Genomic DNA, 16,275 nt, shown 5'->3' with positions numbered 1-16,275 from the left:
TTCTTCTGCTCTTTCCTTTTCTGCTTTCCTTTCTTCTTCTGCTCTTTCCTTTTCTGCTTTCCTTTCTTCTTCTGCTCTTTCCTTTTCTGCTTTCCTTTCTTCTTCTTTAATCCGTTCCTGGCTCCGTAATTGCAACTCCAGTTTCCGGAGCTCAACGTCTTCTGGTTCTTCGGGTAGCCACTCCCAGGCTAACTCGTCCCATGTTCCTAATCCCACCATAGATTGTATCACCGTGGCCTGCAACTCTGCCTTCCTCAAATTAGTTCGGACCTCCAAGTTAAAATGTTTGGCCAATTTCAAGAGGTCCGACTTTAGTAACGCTCGGAACTGTGCCTCACTCGGTGTTACCGCAAAGTTCTGTGCCACAAACGCCATGGTGACTATCGTTAACACCTGTTAACCTTCACCCAAGACTTTACCCCAATTTCCCCAAAAATTTACCAATTAATACTTAATTAATAAATTTTAATTAATAAAAATATTATTTTGTTATTTTATACAAATACACTTTTAGATCCCGGACGTAGACCCAATTGCATAATCGTACTTTGGACGAGCCCCCAATTCTGTTACGTGGTCCCCTCGGTGACTACCTGGTCTCGGTGACCCCCGGACCGTGAGAGGACCTTCGCCAGCAAGTAGTATTATATATATGCGCTTTCGCAACGCAATCCCTATGAATTCCACCCAAGAGAAACTGATGTGCAATGATATATTTCCAGGGTAAGGATATCATACGATTTCAATGATACAATCACGGATATTCCCCGAGCAATCAACAACAAACAACCATCAACAATTCCCAATCATAATTGGGGGCTCGTCCAAATTACGATTTGCGGCTTCGCAATTGGGTCTACGTCCGGGATCTGAAATTGTATTTGTATAAAATAATAAAATAATATTTTTATTAATTAAAATTTATTAATTAAGTATTAATTGGTAAATTTTTGGGGGAAATTGGGGTAAAGTCTTGGGTGAAGGTTAACAGGTGTTAACGATAGTCACCATGGCGTTTGTGGCACAGAACTTTGCGGTAACACCGAGTGAGGCACAGTTCCGAGCGTTACTAAAGTCGGACCTCTTGAAATTGGCCAAACATTTTAACTTGGAGGTCCGAACTAATTTGAGGAAGGCAGAGTTGCAGACCACGGTGATACAATCTATGGTGGGATTAGGAACATGGGACGAGTTAGCCTGGGAGTGGCTACCCGAAGAACCAGAAGACGTTGAGCTCCGGAAACTGGAGTTGCAATTACGGAGCCAGGAACGGATCAAAGAAGAAGAAAGGAAAGCAGAAGAGAGGAGAGAAGAGAAACAAGCAGAGGAAAGGAGAGTGGAACGAGAACTCCAGGAAAGGTTAGCAGAAGAAGAAAGGAAAGCAGAAAAGGAAAGAGCAGAAGAAGAAAGGAGAGGGGAACGAGAACTCCAGGAAAGGTTAGAAAGGATGAAAACAAGGGAACTCGAAGCAGAGGAGAGAAAAGCGGAAAGGGAATTAAAGGAACGGGATATGGAGCTTCAGCAAGAAATTAAATTCAAGGAGCTGGAGTTAATGAGAGAACGGGGAGAGGCACCACCCTTGCTGACGGGGTCGACACCTAACCAGAAAACCTGGGATGTGGGCAGACATGTGAGGCTGGTTCCACCGTTCAGTGAAAAGGGAGTCGCGAAATTTTTTCCACACTTTGAGAAAGTGGCTCGACAATTAAACTGGCCGGAGGAGGCCTGGACCATACTCGTGCAAAGTGTGCTGGTGGGAAAAGCTCAAGAGATTTATTCGGCGCTACCAATGGACCAATGTGCAGATTATGAGGTACTGAAGAAGCACATCCTCAAAGCGTATGAGTTGGTTCCGGAAGCTTACAGGCAAAAATTCAGGAATGCCAGGAAGAGGGAGAGTGAGACCCATGTGGAGTTTGCCAGAGTGAAAGAAAACATGTTTGATCGGTGGTGTGAGTCAAAAGGAGTCGGGAAAGACTTCGAAACATTGCGTGACTTGATCCTGGTGGAGGAATTTCAGCAGTGTGTCCACGAGGACATCAAAGTGTACCTGCAGGAAAAGAAAGTACCAAAGTTGTGGGACGCAGCCCCCATGGCAGATGATTATGCCTTAACCCACCGAATAGGGGTCCACGAACCTAACTCCTCGCCTAGATCTCCGCAGGGGAGGTGGGGAACAGCAGGTGCGGAGAACGACAATACATGGCGGCGACCTCGAGAGGATTATGGGGACAACGCGGATACCCCACCTGTTCGAAATCAGAGGGATGCGGGCCCAAGACAAACTTATATTTCAGGGGGCCCAAGGCAGACCACGAGTTTTTCCTCCGGGCCTACTTGCGCTTTTTGCAAGAAACCTGGACACTTGATGTCCAGTTGTTACCGCATGAAAAGGGAAGACCCAGAGCGGAGTCCGACTATTACGACTCCAAATGCAATGGCCATTGTGAGAAATCGCCATCAAAAGGGTTACCAACCATTTATTTCAGAGGGGTTTGTGTCACTGGATGGAGCCTCGACTAACCGGAGACCGGTTAGGATATTGAGGGACACAGGAGCACATCAATCTTTAATGCTTGAAGGCATTTTGCCATGGTCCGAGGAGACGGCAACGGGGGATAGTGTTCGTTTACAGGGGATCGGGGGCGGTGTTAGTGCTCCACTTCATGTCATCCATTTGGAGTCCGAGTTGATGTCAGGACCGGCCACCGTCGGTTTACAAGCCACACTTCCTGTAGAGGGTGTATCTGTGGTTATCGGGAATGATTTGGCCGGGGGTCAAGTTTATGGTAACCTGAGGGTTGGTAAAGAGCCTAGCAGGGAAAATAACACCACACCAGCTCGGGATGGCGACAAACGTACCAAGTTATTTGTAGGGGGACTGAACTTTTTTTTTTTTTTTTTTTCTATACAAGATCGAGGCTCGTGAAAGAGCGAACATTAATCACACAGAAAGACAAACCGACACATTAAACATATAACATAGGGAGCGGTAGACAAGATGGGGAGAGAGGGGGGAAGGACACAAACACAACATTTGAGAGCAGGGACCGAGAGACATGGAGACATCGAGAGATCTGAGAGAGGGCGAGGGCTTTGGGGGGGGGGGGGCGTGGGAAGGGGGCAGTGGGAGAGGTATAAAACATATGGACACTGCCAGGACTTCCAGGAAAGAAGTTGGAATTTCAAACAAGGTGGATCTGGGGTGAATTAGCGGGGGTAGAAAAGATCAAGGTTTTGGATGGGGGAAGATAAGAGATGGTGGTGAACAGCTGTTTTAAAGACCTGGAGGGAGGAGTGGGATTGAAGGGAGTGAGGTAGTTTGTTCCAGAGGCGGGAGAAAAGAGGAATGAAAGAGTGAAGGTGAGCGGAGAGCCGAGATTTCGGCAGTTTAACCATCAGAGGGTTGCTGGCAGATCTTGTGCGACCTGTAGGAATATTTGGGGGATAGAGCACAGAGAGAGCTGGGGGTGCAAGGCCGGAGAGGAGTCGGTAGAAGACAGAAAGACCACCTACCTGCCTGCGGTGAGTGAGTGAAAGGCCCTCAGAGATAGCTTCATCGCGGGAGATTCCAATAATTCTGAAAGCTTTGGTTTCAACAGCGTGAAGCCGAGCTAGGTGTGAGGCAGGAGCACCGGCCCATAGGGGAGAACAGTATTCCATTGAGCTGCGGATGAAAGCCTTGTATGTGGTGAGGAGCTCAGGTGTGCCGAGGAAGGACTTCGCACGACGGAGGATGCCCAGTCGGCGACTGGCTTTGGAGGCCAGCTTGGAAATGTGGTTTTCCCAAGAAAGATCATGGCAGATAGTGAGACCCAAAATCTTGAGCGACAGAACTTCTTGGAGAGGATTGTTGAGAAAGTAGATGGGAGGGTTGTCCAGTCGATCTTTTCGGAGAGACATAGTAAGAGTGTGAGATTTGTCAGGATTGAAAGACATGTTCCACTTGTTTGACCAGTCTGTGATTTTGTCCAGGTCTTCAGAGAGTGAGGAGGCAGCAGACTGCCGATCTGAGGCCGATCTCTGATACTGAGGATCTGAGACAGCAGACTGCCGAGGCTTCAAAACAGAGGAAGAAGTTCTGACCTCTGTCTTCAACAGATATGGGCCGCTGGTGGAAGTGCGGTTGGTAAGAGACAGGGAAACGCAACAGTCAAGAGGGTTCGGCTTTGTCACGTTTGCAAGCCCAAAAGACGCCAGAGAGGCAGAGAAGAATTGGAATGGCAAGGATTTGGAGGGTCGGACCATAACAGTAGGGAAGGCATTTCGTAGGCGTCGAGAGGTCTACAGGAGAGTACCACTGGGCGGTAGTTTTGGTGGTGGCCGCAATCAATATTATTATGGAGGCTCCCTGAGTTATGGCAGCCCCCGAAGGAAGGATTGGCAAAGTAGTGGCCGAGAAGGAGACCGCTATTCAGGGGACTACAGGGACAAGTGGTCCCACCCTAATTATTAGGGAAGTTCTGAGAAGTTGAAGCACTGAAGGCGGCGGAGCCGCCGAGCCAAGATTCCTACACGGATTAACCGTGAACGCCGTTCCTAAAGGCGTCCATGTAGTGAACTTTCATGCACGGACTAACCGTGAACTCCACGTTCCTCAAGGCGCCCATGTAGAGAACTTTCCTGCATGGACTAACCGTGAACTCCACGTTCCTAAAGGCATCCATGTAGTGAATACTCGGCTTGGCCTCCCGGAAAAAGTGCTATCGAGTTGCTTAACTTTGGATCTTTGATCAACCCCTTAACCTTCATTCACAAGAAACTGACGGTCAAAGTCAGAGGGTCATGAGATGGAGTTTGATTTGGCAGGGACAATGTCGTTGCTGGTGCTTAGTCCAGAGGGAGTAATCTGGAGGGGTTGTGGTGAAATTTTGGTTGCTTTATTTTTAAGTGATAACTGTGCCCGGGGGGAACTGATAATGTGGGGGGGTTGAGTTATCTGGTTTGTTTCTCCAAATTTGCCGGCAAAGAAAGTTTTCGCTGGGTTCAAACTTTCTTTCTTGAAGGGGGGGAGTGTTACATATTTATGTGAATGTATGTGAATTACCATTCAGGTCTTTGCTTATCCATGTGTAATAGATTAAGGGTTGTTGTGGTTGGAGGGTCAGGAGCCCTTCTGAAAAGAGTCCGGAAACGGAAGTGACCGGAAACGGAAGAGGAAAAGACACGAGGAAGAAAAACGTCGAGTATTCTTCTTCCTCGCCCCGCTCCGACGAAAGGTGGGATCGACCTTGCGCCGCGTGGAAAAGCGGCGTTCCGAAGCCCGTCTGGCGAGAGGAGTTACCGGGACGTGTACCTACCCGGTGGAGACGTCAAGTTGACGTGGGGCCGTGCATCAACCCCGCGTCTGGCACCGTTCGCGGCACCGTCTAAAAAGACGCGTACGGGTCGCATGTTGGGGCCTAACACGCCTTGCAAGCGGCGTGGGGCTTTTGGCTTGCTTTACCGTACCCGCTTCGCGTGGCCACGAGGGGCTGCAGCCGCGGTGCCTGGTACGATACCTGCCCGGTGGAAACACGTCCACCCGGGGTTCGTTCAACCGCCCGAGTGCGGCGACGCCGACCAGCATCTTGGTCAGGAGGGGCCCAGAGACATTGTGAGGGGCAGAGACCAAAAGGGGGTTGTGAGTACAGAAGGGGACACACATATATAAGATGGCCATCTTAATCATATAGGGAATTGATTGTGGATTGGGAATTGTTGATGGTTGTTTGTTATTGATTGCTCGGGGAAAATCTCCGTGGTTGTATCATTGAAATTGTATGGTATCATTACCATTGAAATATATCCTTGAACATCAGTTTTCTCTTGGGTGGAATTCATATGGATTGCGTGGCGAAAGCGCATATATAATACAACTTTCTGGCGAAGTTCCTCTCACGGTCCGGGGGTCACCGAGACCAGGTATTCACCGAGGGGACCACTTAACAGAATTGGAATTCCCTGCATAAACATCTCTGGATACATAAACATCATAACCTGCATAAACATCTCTAGATACATAAACATCATAACCTGCATAAACATCTCTAGATACATAAACATCATAACCTGCATAAACATTTCTAGATACATAAACATCATAACCTCCATAAACATATCTAAATACATAAACATCATAACCTCCATAAACATCTCTGGATACATAAACATCATAACCTCCATAAATATCTCTAGATAAATAAACATCATAACCACCATAAATATCTCTAGATACATGAACATCATAACCTCCATAAACATCTCTCAGTACATAAACGTCATAACCTCCATAAACATCTCTCGGTACACAAACATCATAACCTGCAGAAACATCTCGAGATACATAAACATCATAACCTGCATAAATATCTCGAGATACATAAACATCATAACCTCCATAAGCATCTCTCGGTACATAAACATCATAACCTGCATCAACATCATAACCTCCATAAACATCTCTCGGTACATAAACATCATAACCTCCATAAACAACTGTCGGCACATAAACATCATAACCTACATGAACATTTCCAGGTACATAAACATCATAACCTTCATAAACATCATAACCTGCATAAACATCATAACCTCCATAAACATCATAACCTGCATAAACATCGTAACCTGCATAAACATCATAACCTGCATAAACATCATAACCTCCATAAACTTCATAACCTCCATAAACATCATAACCTCCATAAACATCATAACCTCCATAAACATCATAACCTCCATAAACATCATAACCTCCATAAACATCATAACCTGCATAAACATCATAACCTGCATAAACATCATAACCTGCATAAACATCATAACCTCCATAAACATCTCTATGTACATAAACATCATAACCTGCATAAACATCTAAAACATAACCCTAGGTGACAGAGGTAATAATCAAATTAAATAATAACATGACAATCGCACCAAGTGAACTCCAGTTAAGGCGGAGGAGTCCAGGTCGCAGCTTGCGACGAAGTTCGGAAATATGATGATGCAGCAACTTGTTCTCAGGGTGAGACACCCGGTTTAGCACCTGATTGTACCTTTTCACAATTTCCTGAAGTTCCTGGACAGTCCTAAAAGAATAAGAATGTGTAGTGAAAATGAAGAGCAGCCGCTTTTTAAATTAAAAGGTCACTTTGATCACCGTTAAGGTACCTGTGGTACTTGTCCTCCTGCAGGGCCACGTTACATGCCAGCTCGGGCAAGTGGAAACCCAGTTGCTCCAACTGTTTGACTTCTGTTATGATTTCTTGGAGTTCTGCAGGAAAGTTCAAAGCTAGGCCTTCAGGCCAGCCGTTCTCTTCCCACTGTAATAACCACCGGCTCTGCAGAGATGTTTCATTTATCAGTGTTATAACTGACATCTTGTGGAAGTTTTTGTATGAAAGTATTCCCTAATAACTGGAGTATCATCGCAAAAGGCCATTAATCACAATTATCACCAATTATTCTTCCAATTATGAGATTCTCCTTTTTAATATTAGGATAGGTGGCCTGAAAGTTCCTGAGACTTCCCACAAACATGACAGGAAATAAGGAAAGAGATAAACACTGCATACCTTTTCTGAGCCTTCTGTGATGACATCACCTGGGTTCATCATGACAGCATTTGCAGGGCACAACAGAGGTCTGTGGATATAGGTCGGCAGTAGATGTTCGGTCTCCTTCAACCAGTGCTCGTACAAAGACACCTCAAAGGCCCTGAGACGCCTCGCCAGCCCCACGTAGCTACTGACGGCCTAAGAGATTCCGTTCACAGGGTTTTCATACACAAATTTCCACAACATCAACAGACTTGGGGTACAGATACAACTTTGTGCAGGAAGTAACATAGGCCAGGTGACCGTGGCCTCACGGGCCGTTTAGAGGCTGCAAATCGAGGCCAAAGTGACTAATATAACAATTTTTGGCAAACAGGATGACCAATTGGTCTCAAATTGAAAAGGCTGGATTTTTTTAGTGCAACACAATTAATATTTTAAAAGTCCATGAAATCGTTTAAATTGGCAGATTGACAGAAACTTTTATCATCACTGCGGACGGATACTTTTGATAATTCTGAAATAAGACTAAAAGCTATCATCTTGAAAGGAAAGAAACTCATGATGCGACATTTTTGAAGTGGATGTATCGAAAAGTCAAAGCATATAGAGCAAAGAAAATACGAAAACAAAAGGGTTTTTAACATTCTCTTAACTTAAGGCTTTGGACTGCTGAATTATACAAAACTCTATATTTATTTATCTTGTGTTTTGAAACATGGTATACCTTTATGTTTGAGGGATTTAAACAACATAAGAGAGATTCGAACACTTACATATAACGAGATGAAAACTTGCAATGACAAAAGTCAGTACAGTCGGACCTCGACATTCACGGGGGATACGCTCCTGGAAAATGCCGTGAATGTCCGAACCACGAATGTGGGGGCATTGTTTCAATGGGAAAAGGTGGGACAGCGAATTGCACTAATGTGAGCAGTGGAGTGTTTTTTTTCATTCTGCACAGTAACTCGCAGGGATGACGTGTTACACAGCTGGTGGGATATCACACGAAGCAATGTTTACAGTGTGAATGGTGGGATATCCCATGGAGCAATGTTTACAGTGTGAATGGTGGGATATCCCATGGAGCAATGTTTACAGTGTGAATGGTGGGATATCCCATGGAGCAATGTTTACAGTGTGAATGGTTGGATATCCCATGGAGCTATGTTTACAGTGTGAATGGTGGAATATCCCATGGAGCTATGTTTACAGTGTGAATGGTGGAATATCCCATGGAGCAATGTTTACAGTGTGAATGGTGGGCTATCCCATGGAGCAATGTTTACAGTGTGAATGGTGGAATATCCCATGGAGCAATGTTTACAGTGTGAGTGGTGGGATATCCCATGGAGCAATGTTTACAGTGTGAATGGTGGGATATCCCGCAAAGGTGATCACAGTGTGAATGGTGGGATATCCCACAAAGGTGTTCACAGTGTGAATGGATATGTTCACAGTAGATATGTTTTAGAACTGTCATGCTTGCGGCTCGTGGAATTTTCTTTTGCGCCAGCGCTAAACAACGAATATGCGGGATACAGGGCCGTGAATGTAGAAGCAGGTTGAAATTTCATTAACAGCGATTACGCGGAACCCGCGAATGTTGGGACTGGGAATGTCGGGGTCCAACTGTACTGTATATATTTACCAGAGGATGCTGTAGTAGTGAGAGCCAAGTTGCAGAGAAAAAGAGCACTCGCACTTAGATTCAACAACTCCATCAGTGACTAGATACACACACACCTACCTCTTCACCAGTGGTTGATATAAGCATTCCCTCAGTCTGATGAAACCGCAGCATAGGTTGTTTAGCTTGTCCCAGTAGCGACCTAGCCCAGTGCATGGCCCCTGCAATCCTTGGCTGCCCTCTGCCCACTGGAGGATCTTTTTCCTTTGCCTCGAATTGGCTTTTCAACTGCTGCAGCTGTGGTCATCAGAGATGGGTGGACAAGCAATGCATATTCACAAGTTACTCCACCTTGAAAAAGATGAAATCCAACTATGGAGACCATTTCATCCTCCTCTTCTCCAATCATTTGTCATTCTATTTACTAGCATGTGAAACCATTTTCCCGATTCTGTCGTCCCAAGTTCTTCCTTCAAGACCTTCATGTTTGTTCATGGTTTCTCAGAATTTCTCTTCTTTCCTTTTTACCCCACTTTGTTTGTCTATCCTTTGCCTTCAGTTGTTCTGCTCTTCCATGAGCTTCGCCACCTACATTTCAAAAGGTTAAAGCCTCAGTTTCCAGTGGAATCATCCCACATGGAATGGCTAGAAGCCAATGTACATCTATACACAAAGAATTAAGTTAAGCACCCCTACACAACGAATTAAGGTAAGCACCCCCTAATATATATTCTTTGTGTATATGTATACATTGGCATATATTCTAAGGTATGTGAGATCAAATAATGATTGGTATGACATTAGCAATTATCCATTGATGAAATTGAGTGATCAAAGTGAAAAAAAGTGATTGGTTGAGTCAGTGATCCGATCACGTGGGTCCTACACACGTTATTGACGCAAAGATCGCTAGAGGTCTTCTCAGAACAATGACTGTACGTTAGAAAACATAAACGTCATCCACACTGTCCGTGATGGACCTATAGCTCCATACTTAAATTGAGGTGAAAATATGCCTAAAATTCCCAAAAAATTTCACCTTAAATTATTCAGAATAAAATATTGAAAACGGCATGATTGTTATGTTTTTATGTGACCATAATATCACTTCTCCAGAAAATATAGCAATATCATGGGTATATTACACTGTTTTGACGACAACAAACTTGTAATGTGCGAGGTTGTAAAAAAACGGGGGGGTGCTTAACTTAATTCTTTGTGTATATATAATAATAGCGTAAGGACTCGACTTTGTTATCCCTTTTACGCCGCACCCAGTGACCCGATGCCCACGGCACTAATGGATTTACGATCTACGAACCGCGCTCTTTGTTTATCACGTACAGCCATACTCAAAAAATCTGAATTAGCCGACGTTGGGGCCCAAAAGCATCCGATTAACTGCCCATACGACGCCATCTTATTGGCGTCTGCTGGGTGAAGGCGAAGCAAGCCGTCCGCTGATTGGACAGTCGAAGGCGACAGCAAGCCGTCCACTGAGTGGACAATCCAAGAGTGGTGCTATGCCGATTCCTATTACGAATCCATTCATTTTTCAAAAGTATATCGTAGCGTTGTCATTTAAGTAGATTGCAATAAATACGTTGTTCATATACGCACTCTTCATTCTCATCTTTCTTCCTAACTCTTACTCGGACAAGCAAATCCCCTATGCCATCCATAATGGTACACTCTATCCATACACCACATCCTCCCTTCCGTGGATGTTCCACGGGTTTCGGCTAGTAACTATGAATGATACAATTCTAATGATCAAGTGGCTACTGTTGCAACTGGTGCACCAGCTTCGCAACTTGCTCAGTTTGACACCATGGAAACCAAGGCCTTCAAGATCATTGGAATCTCCCACGATGAAGCTGCATCTATGCGCCGATTCTTTTCCATCGCAGACAGGTCGGAAGCTCTTTGTCTTCTTCTACCTCCTTTTTTGGACTTGTGCCCTCCACCCTCTCCATGCTTTATCCCCTTAACCCCCAAGCCTCTATGGGGCACATGCAGTCCACCAGCAACTCTCTTCTAGTGAAACTCACAAAATTCAGAATCACTGCTTACCTCCACTGATTCATTCTTCTTTTTCCCACCTGTGGAACCAATTTCCACATTCTTTAAAAAAAATCTTATTCTTCCATATCGGCCTTCAACACAGCTGCTCACCACCATATCAGATCATCCCAATTCCAAGACATGATCTTTTCGACACTTGTTACACCAACCATCCTCCCCCCAAATTTTGCTTCTGTCGCCATCTTGTCCACCCTCTACATTCTCCCCTCATCTTTACCCACATCCCTTGTTGTCCGTCTCCGTCTATTTTCTCCCTCGTTCCTGCTGTTGGAATTTCCACCTTCTCTTCCTGCTGTTCCTTTTGTTATGTTGCATCGTGATCCGTTCTAGCTCTTCCACGAGTCTCGACTATGTATTAAAAAAAAAATCAGATTAATAGCGGTGGGGATTTGGCAAGACATGATAAATTCAAAGAAATGAACCAGGAACACCCTTGTTAGTTTGTATTTTTAATGCAAAGACATCAGAAGATGTTTGTCCAACGAGCTTCTTCTATTCCTGGACCATTATATCTCACATCATCCACCAGCACATACCTCATCACAGTATTGAAGCAAAATGTCCACAAATTTTCTCTCAAACTGCTGCTTTAGCACCTTGCGTGAGCACAAGTGCAGCAATCGCATCAATACATCGAAAGCCACCTCCGCCGAGTGCAGACAGCAGAATGACTTATCGATGAAAGTCACAGCATCAGTATCAATGGTCTGCCAAAAGGAAGACATGCCAGTAGTGGTTGGAATAAAGGCCGAATCTCTGTTACTGAGCTCGTAAACCTTTTATCTGTTCTGATTTCTCACATACATAATATTGTGTGAATGAAACTGAAGATTAAAATTAAACTATAGAGAGTTCATAGAACACGATAACAAACGGAGTGTTCAGATATATTCTGTACTTCAATTTTAATAAAATAATGATTTGAAAGATCATTTAAAAATCCGAAGGTTTAGTTCTATTGAAACAGTCCAGAAGCACTCTAGAACAGCACGCTTATACACCACCCCACTGAAATGTTATTTAAATTGAAGCATGTGACAGATGATTGATTTGTGTTCCACAGTGTTCGAGTATATAATTCAATATAAATAAAAGAAATACGTCGTATAAATATAAATAAATTGATATATAAGTAAAGTCATGTTAGTATAAAAAGTCATATAAATAAATTAATATATAAGTCAATGTCATGTAAGTATAAATAGTCATATAAATAAATTAATATATGTCATGTAAGTATAAAAAGTCATATATATAAATTAATATATAAGTCAATGTCATGTTAGTATAAAAAGTCATATAAATAAATTAATATATGTCATATAAGTATAAATAGTCATATAAATAAATTGATATATAAGGTGTCGTTAGTATAAAAAGTCATATAAATAAATTAATATATAAGTCAATGTCATGTAAGTATAAATAATCATATAAATAAATTAATATATGTCATGTAAGTATAAAAAGTCATATATATAAATTAATATGTCAATAAGTCATGTAAGTATAAAAAGTCATATAAATAAATTAATATATAACTCAATAAGTCATGTAAGTATAAAAAGTCATATAAATAAATTAATATATAAGTCAATAAGTCATGTAAGTATAAATAGTCATATAAATAAATTAATATACAAGTCAATAAGTCATGTAAGTATAAAAAGTCATATAAATAAATTAATATATAAGTCAATAAGTCATGTAAGTATAAATAGTCATATAAATAAATTAATATATGTCAATGTCATGTAAGTATAAAAAGTCATATAAATTAATTAATATATAAGTCAATAAGTCATGTAAGTATAAATAGTCATATAAATAAATTAATATATAAGTCAATAAGTCATGTAAGTATAAATAGTCATATAAATAAATTAATATATAAGTCAATAAGTCATGTAAGTATAAAAAGTCATATAAATAAATTAATATATGTCAATAAGTCATGTAAGTATAAAAAGTCATATAAGTAAATTAATATATAAGTCAAAAAGTCTTGTTAGTATAAAAACTCATAAATAAATTAATTCCTGAATTTACTGCTAACCTAACTAAGGTAACTAGGCTAACCACTCGGCTAACCCCTGCTCTAGCGGGGAAAAATGGCCTTAAAACGATCATTCATTCATTCATTCACTGCCATTTTACTCATTGTCTGTTACATTAGTTATTTGTGCCTGATGTTTGTCCTTGATATCATCCTTAAAAACAGTAAGTTTCCTGTTTGGTATGACTTACAATGTTTTTTTTTCTGCCAGGCAGCGAGACAGAGTAAGGATATTATCTCACTCCTCTCTGCGCATGCGCGATCGGGATGAATTCAGAGCCAAACACAACAACAACAACATGCATTTTAAAGGCCCATTTTCCCTGCTAGAGCTGGGGTTAGCCTAATGAATGAATTCAGAGCCAGAGAACGTCAAAAGGAAAGACCGGTATTCCTAGTCATGTTCCGATTTGTGTTCAAAATATAACATTACATTTCAATAAGTTGTTCCTCAATCACAAACTGACAATCATAAACAGGCAAGATGGACAGACGGATATTAGTCAATTGTTAAACCCCACTTTTCGCTTCTCGTGCACAGGTAATAGTTGACTGAGTAAGGTGCAATGAAATAATTCCACAACTTTATCCTTTCATATGCAGCACATGTCTGAGGGTGGCATCATTTGTGAGGGCAGCGGTTGTTCCACTGACACAGTGCCCCCTATAGGTTAGAGCAGGAATTACGAATTTGTTCAGGGTGCCGGCGATAGCTCGCCCACTCTTTGCGAAGGACACTGGGACATTTAACGTCCACCAACTAATGTCGGCAGTCCGTAGATCCAGTTTAACATCCAATTTATCCAGCTTAACAAAAATTCAGGATGACCTGTGGAAGGTAGTCGCCAGAGAAAAACGATTCGTGAGTGGCCAAAAAAAGTTTATGGAGCAGAGGAAGGAGGCCGAGCAGTGAAGCACAAGTGGTGAGGATGTTGAATAGTGAATACGTTCGTGAAATGACTCAGCACAGTTCCCACATGTCCACATGTCCACTCGGATACAGATGATGATCTTGACAAACTTTGAAAATAAAACTTTGAGAGATTGTTTCACCTGTAGCCTTACCTGCATCATTGTTTATTTTGTTTTTATTACGGTTTCAATTTAGAACAGAAATTTGTGGACTTTTATTTTTTGTTCTGAAGTACGACTGTATATCCGGTCGCAATGCTTTGTTTTCTATGTTCACGCTCAATGGGATCATTAGGTCATATGTGAGCATTACTCTCTTGTTTTCAGTAATTGCTTTTGGTTCATGTTTCCATGAGTTTTCTGGCACTGCACTGGGATATTGAGACCTTTATGGATGGTCATTGGATCTACAATCCCTGTTGTGCCTTTGTGTATACAGCTGGACTGACATGAGTTGTTTTTTTTACATCCCATTTGGAGGTGACTCGTACTTTCTGTTTCTACCTTGTAGAACCTACACTTGTCCGATTGACTCAGTCCGCTATTTCAGTAAAGCCATTGGTGTAGCCATGATAGGCCTTAAAGCCATGATTGCCAGTGAAGTGAAGGAAGGAAATGAAAAAGAGAAAAGGAAATAATACAAAGAAAAGGGGGAAAAGGGAAGAGTCAGAGAATAGATGGGGTTAGCACTATCATCCTACAATACTCCCTAACATACGCTAACCACAACCCTAACAGCACTACACATTGCTCATTTAAAGAGGGATGAAATGTAAGGAGTAATATACAAAAATGGAACAAAATATAAACCCAAAACGAAACACAAATCGTACTAAAATACGCCATTGGTGTCTGTCTGATGAATTTTTGACACCAATACATTCCGTCCTTACTTATCAAATCTCAACCAAACTTGACAGGATGACCAAGGGTTACATAATGAAGGCTGGAGCGCATTCATTTGCTCCCCTCCCCAAGGGGGTTTTCTCCCCTGAGTGGGTTTTCCCGCCATTGCCGTCAATGGGTTGCGTGTTGAGGTGTATAGCCGTATTACGTTAGCTTTATCGTGGCGTTTTTCCAAAGCCGCTTCGAATAACAAAAACTAACGATAATAGCGTAATATTAATGTTTTTAGAAAACAATATTAATACCAATAATATCCCACCTCCCCAAGGGGTTTTCCAGTGAGTCAACGTATATAAATAGCTTATAATGGCGTTTTCGTGGGAGCAACGGCCTCTACCAGAGGTAATGAACATTAATGAACGTTAATGAATATTATGAACCACAAACACGTATACTTAGCTTTTTATACAGTCGCTAATGCTGTTTATGACACTAAATGAAGAAATTTGGAGGAATTCCGACATGTGTGAGGTATGTTTTACTTACAGAACGGAGCGAAGATCTACTGTACTCTAGGTACCCCATAAGTGTTGGGTTAATAGCATGACCCTTCCTGCCGCTACCGTGGCGTTTTTCGTAGTGAACTTTTGAAACTCGCTCCTGCTGTTTAACACGAAACTGAAAGGGAGGAAGCTCGGGTTGTGCTCATTCACAAAGCACCTAGCTAGTGCTTGCCAAGCCAGCCGTTCCTTAACGGTTTTGAATGGAATGCTTGCTCTAATGCTTAAACCACTTGGCGATCTCTCCACAAGAACCTTGGTAAATGAACGCACACCCAATGTTCTTGAGATCCGACCATAGATCGAGTGTAATCTACATACACCAAAGAGGAATGACCCTTTTTCTGCTCCCGTAGTGAGCGGGGTGTACTAGTATAAGAAATTAACGATTGTTATAGATAAGCGTATTAAGTTTAAGCAAGGCAATGCTCCCTCCCTCCTCCATATTTACACAAGAAAAAAAGAAATATGAATTTGTGTTCCGTTGTCTTCGTTTAATCTGACAAAAGTTTAAAATGTGATATTCGACAAGTAACCTTAGGACAGTTCCAAGCAAAACAGGACATAACCCCCAAAATTTCAAATTGATCTAATCATAACACATTTGGTGTCAAATCAAAGCTAAAAGCCTGAATTTTCATGATC

At 42.2% G+C, this 16,275-nt stretch overlaps 1 protein-coding gene across 1 annotated transcript in view; it reads right to left on the bottom strand.

Moving 5' to 3' along the window:
* DNAH10 (dynein axonemal heavy chain 10) overlaps positions 1 to 16,275 on the bottom strand; it is a 313,006-nt gene that overhangs the window by 207,914 nt on the left and 88,817 nt on the right. The window contains exons 8-12 of the mRNA XM_078767939.1: positions 11,793 to 11,963; positions 9,292 to 9,468; positions 7,557 to 7,736; positions 7,153 to 7,322; positions 6,919 to 7,070 (exon numbers count right to left, since the gene is read on the bottom strand). Of these exons, the coding sequence (XP_078624065.1) occupies positions 6,919 to 7,070; positions 7,153 to 7,322; positions 7,557 to 7,736; positions 9,292 to 9,468; positions 11,793 to 11,963 (850 nt within the window). The remainder of the gene's footprint in view (positions 1 to 6,918; positions 7,071 to 7,152; positions 7,323 to 7,556; positions 7,737 to 9,291; positions 9,469 to 11,792; positions 11,964 to 16,275) is intronic.

This window comes from Myxine glutinosa, chromosome 14, assembly GCF_964187855.1.
Source record: "Myxine glutinosa chromosome 14, kmMyxGlut1.1, whole genome shotgun sequence".
NCBI lineage: Eukaryota > Metazoa > Chordata > Myxini > Myxiniformes > Myxinidae > Myxine > Myxine glutinosa.
This window is presented reverse-complemented; position numbering and strand designations above follow the sequence as displayed.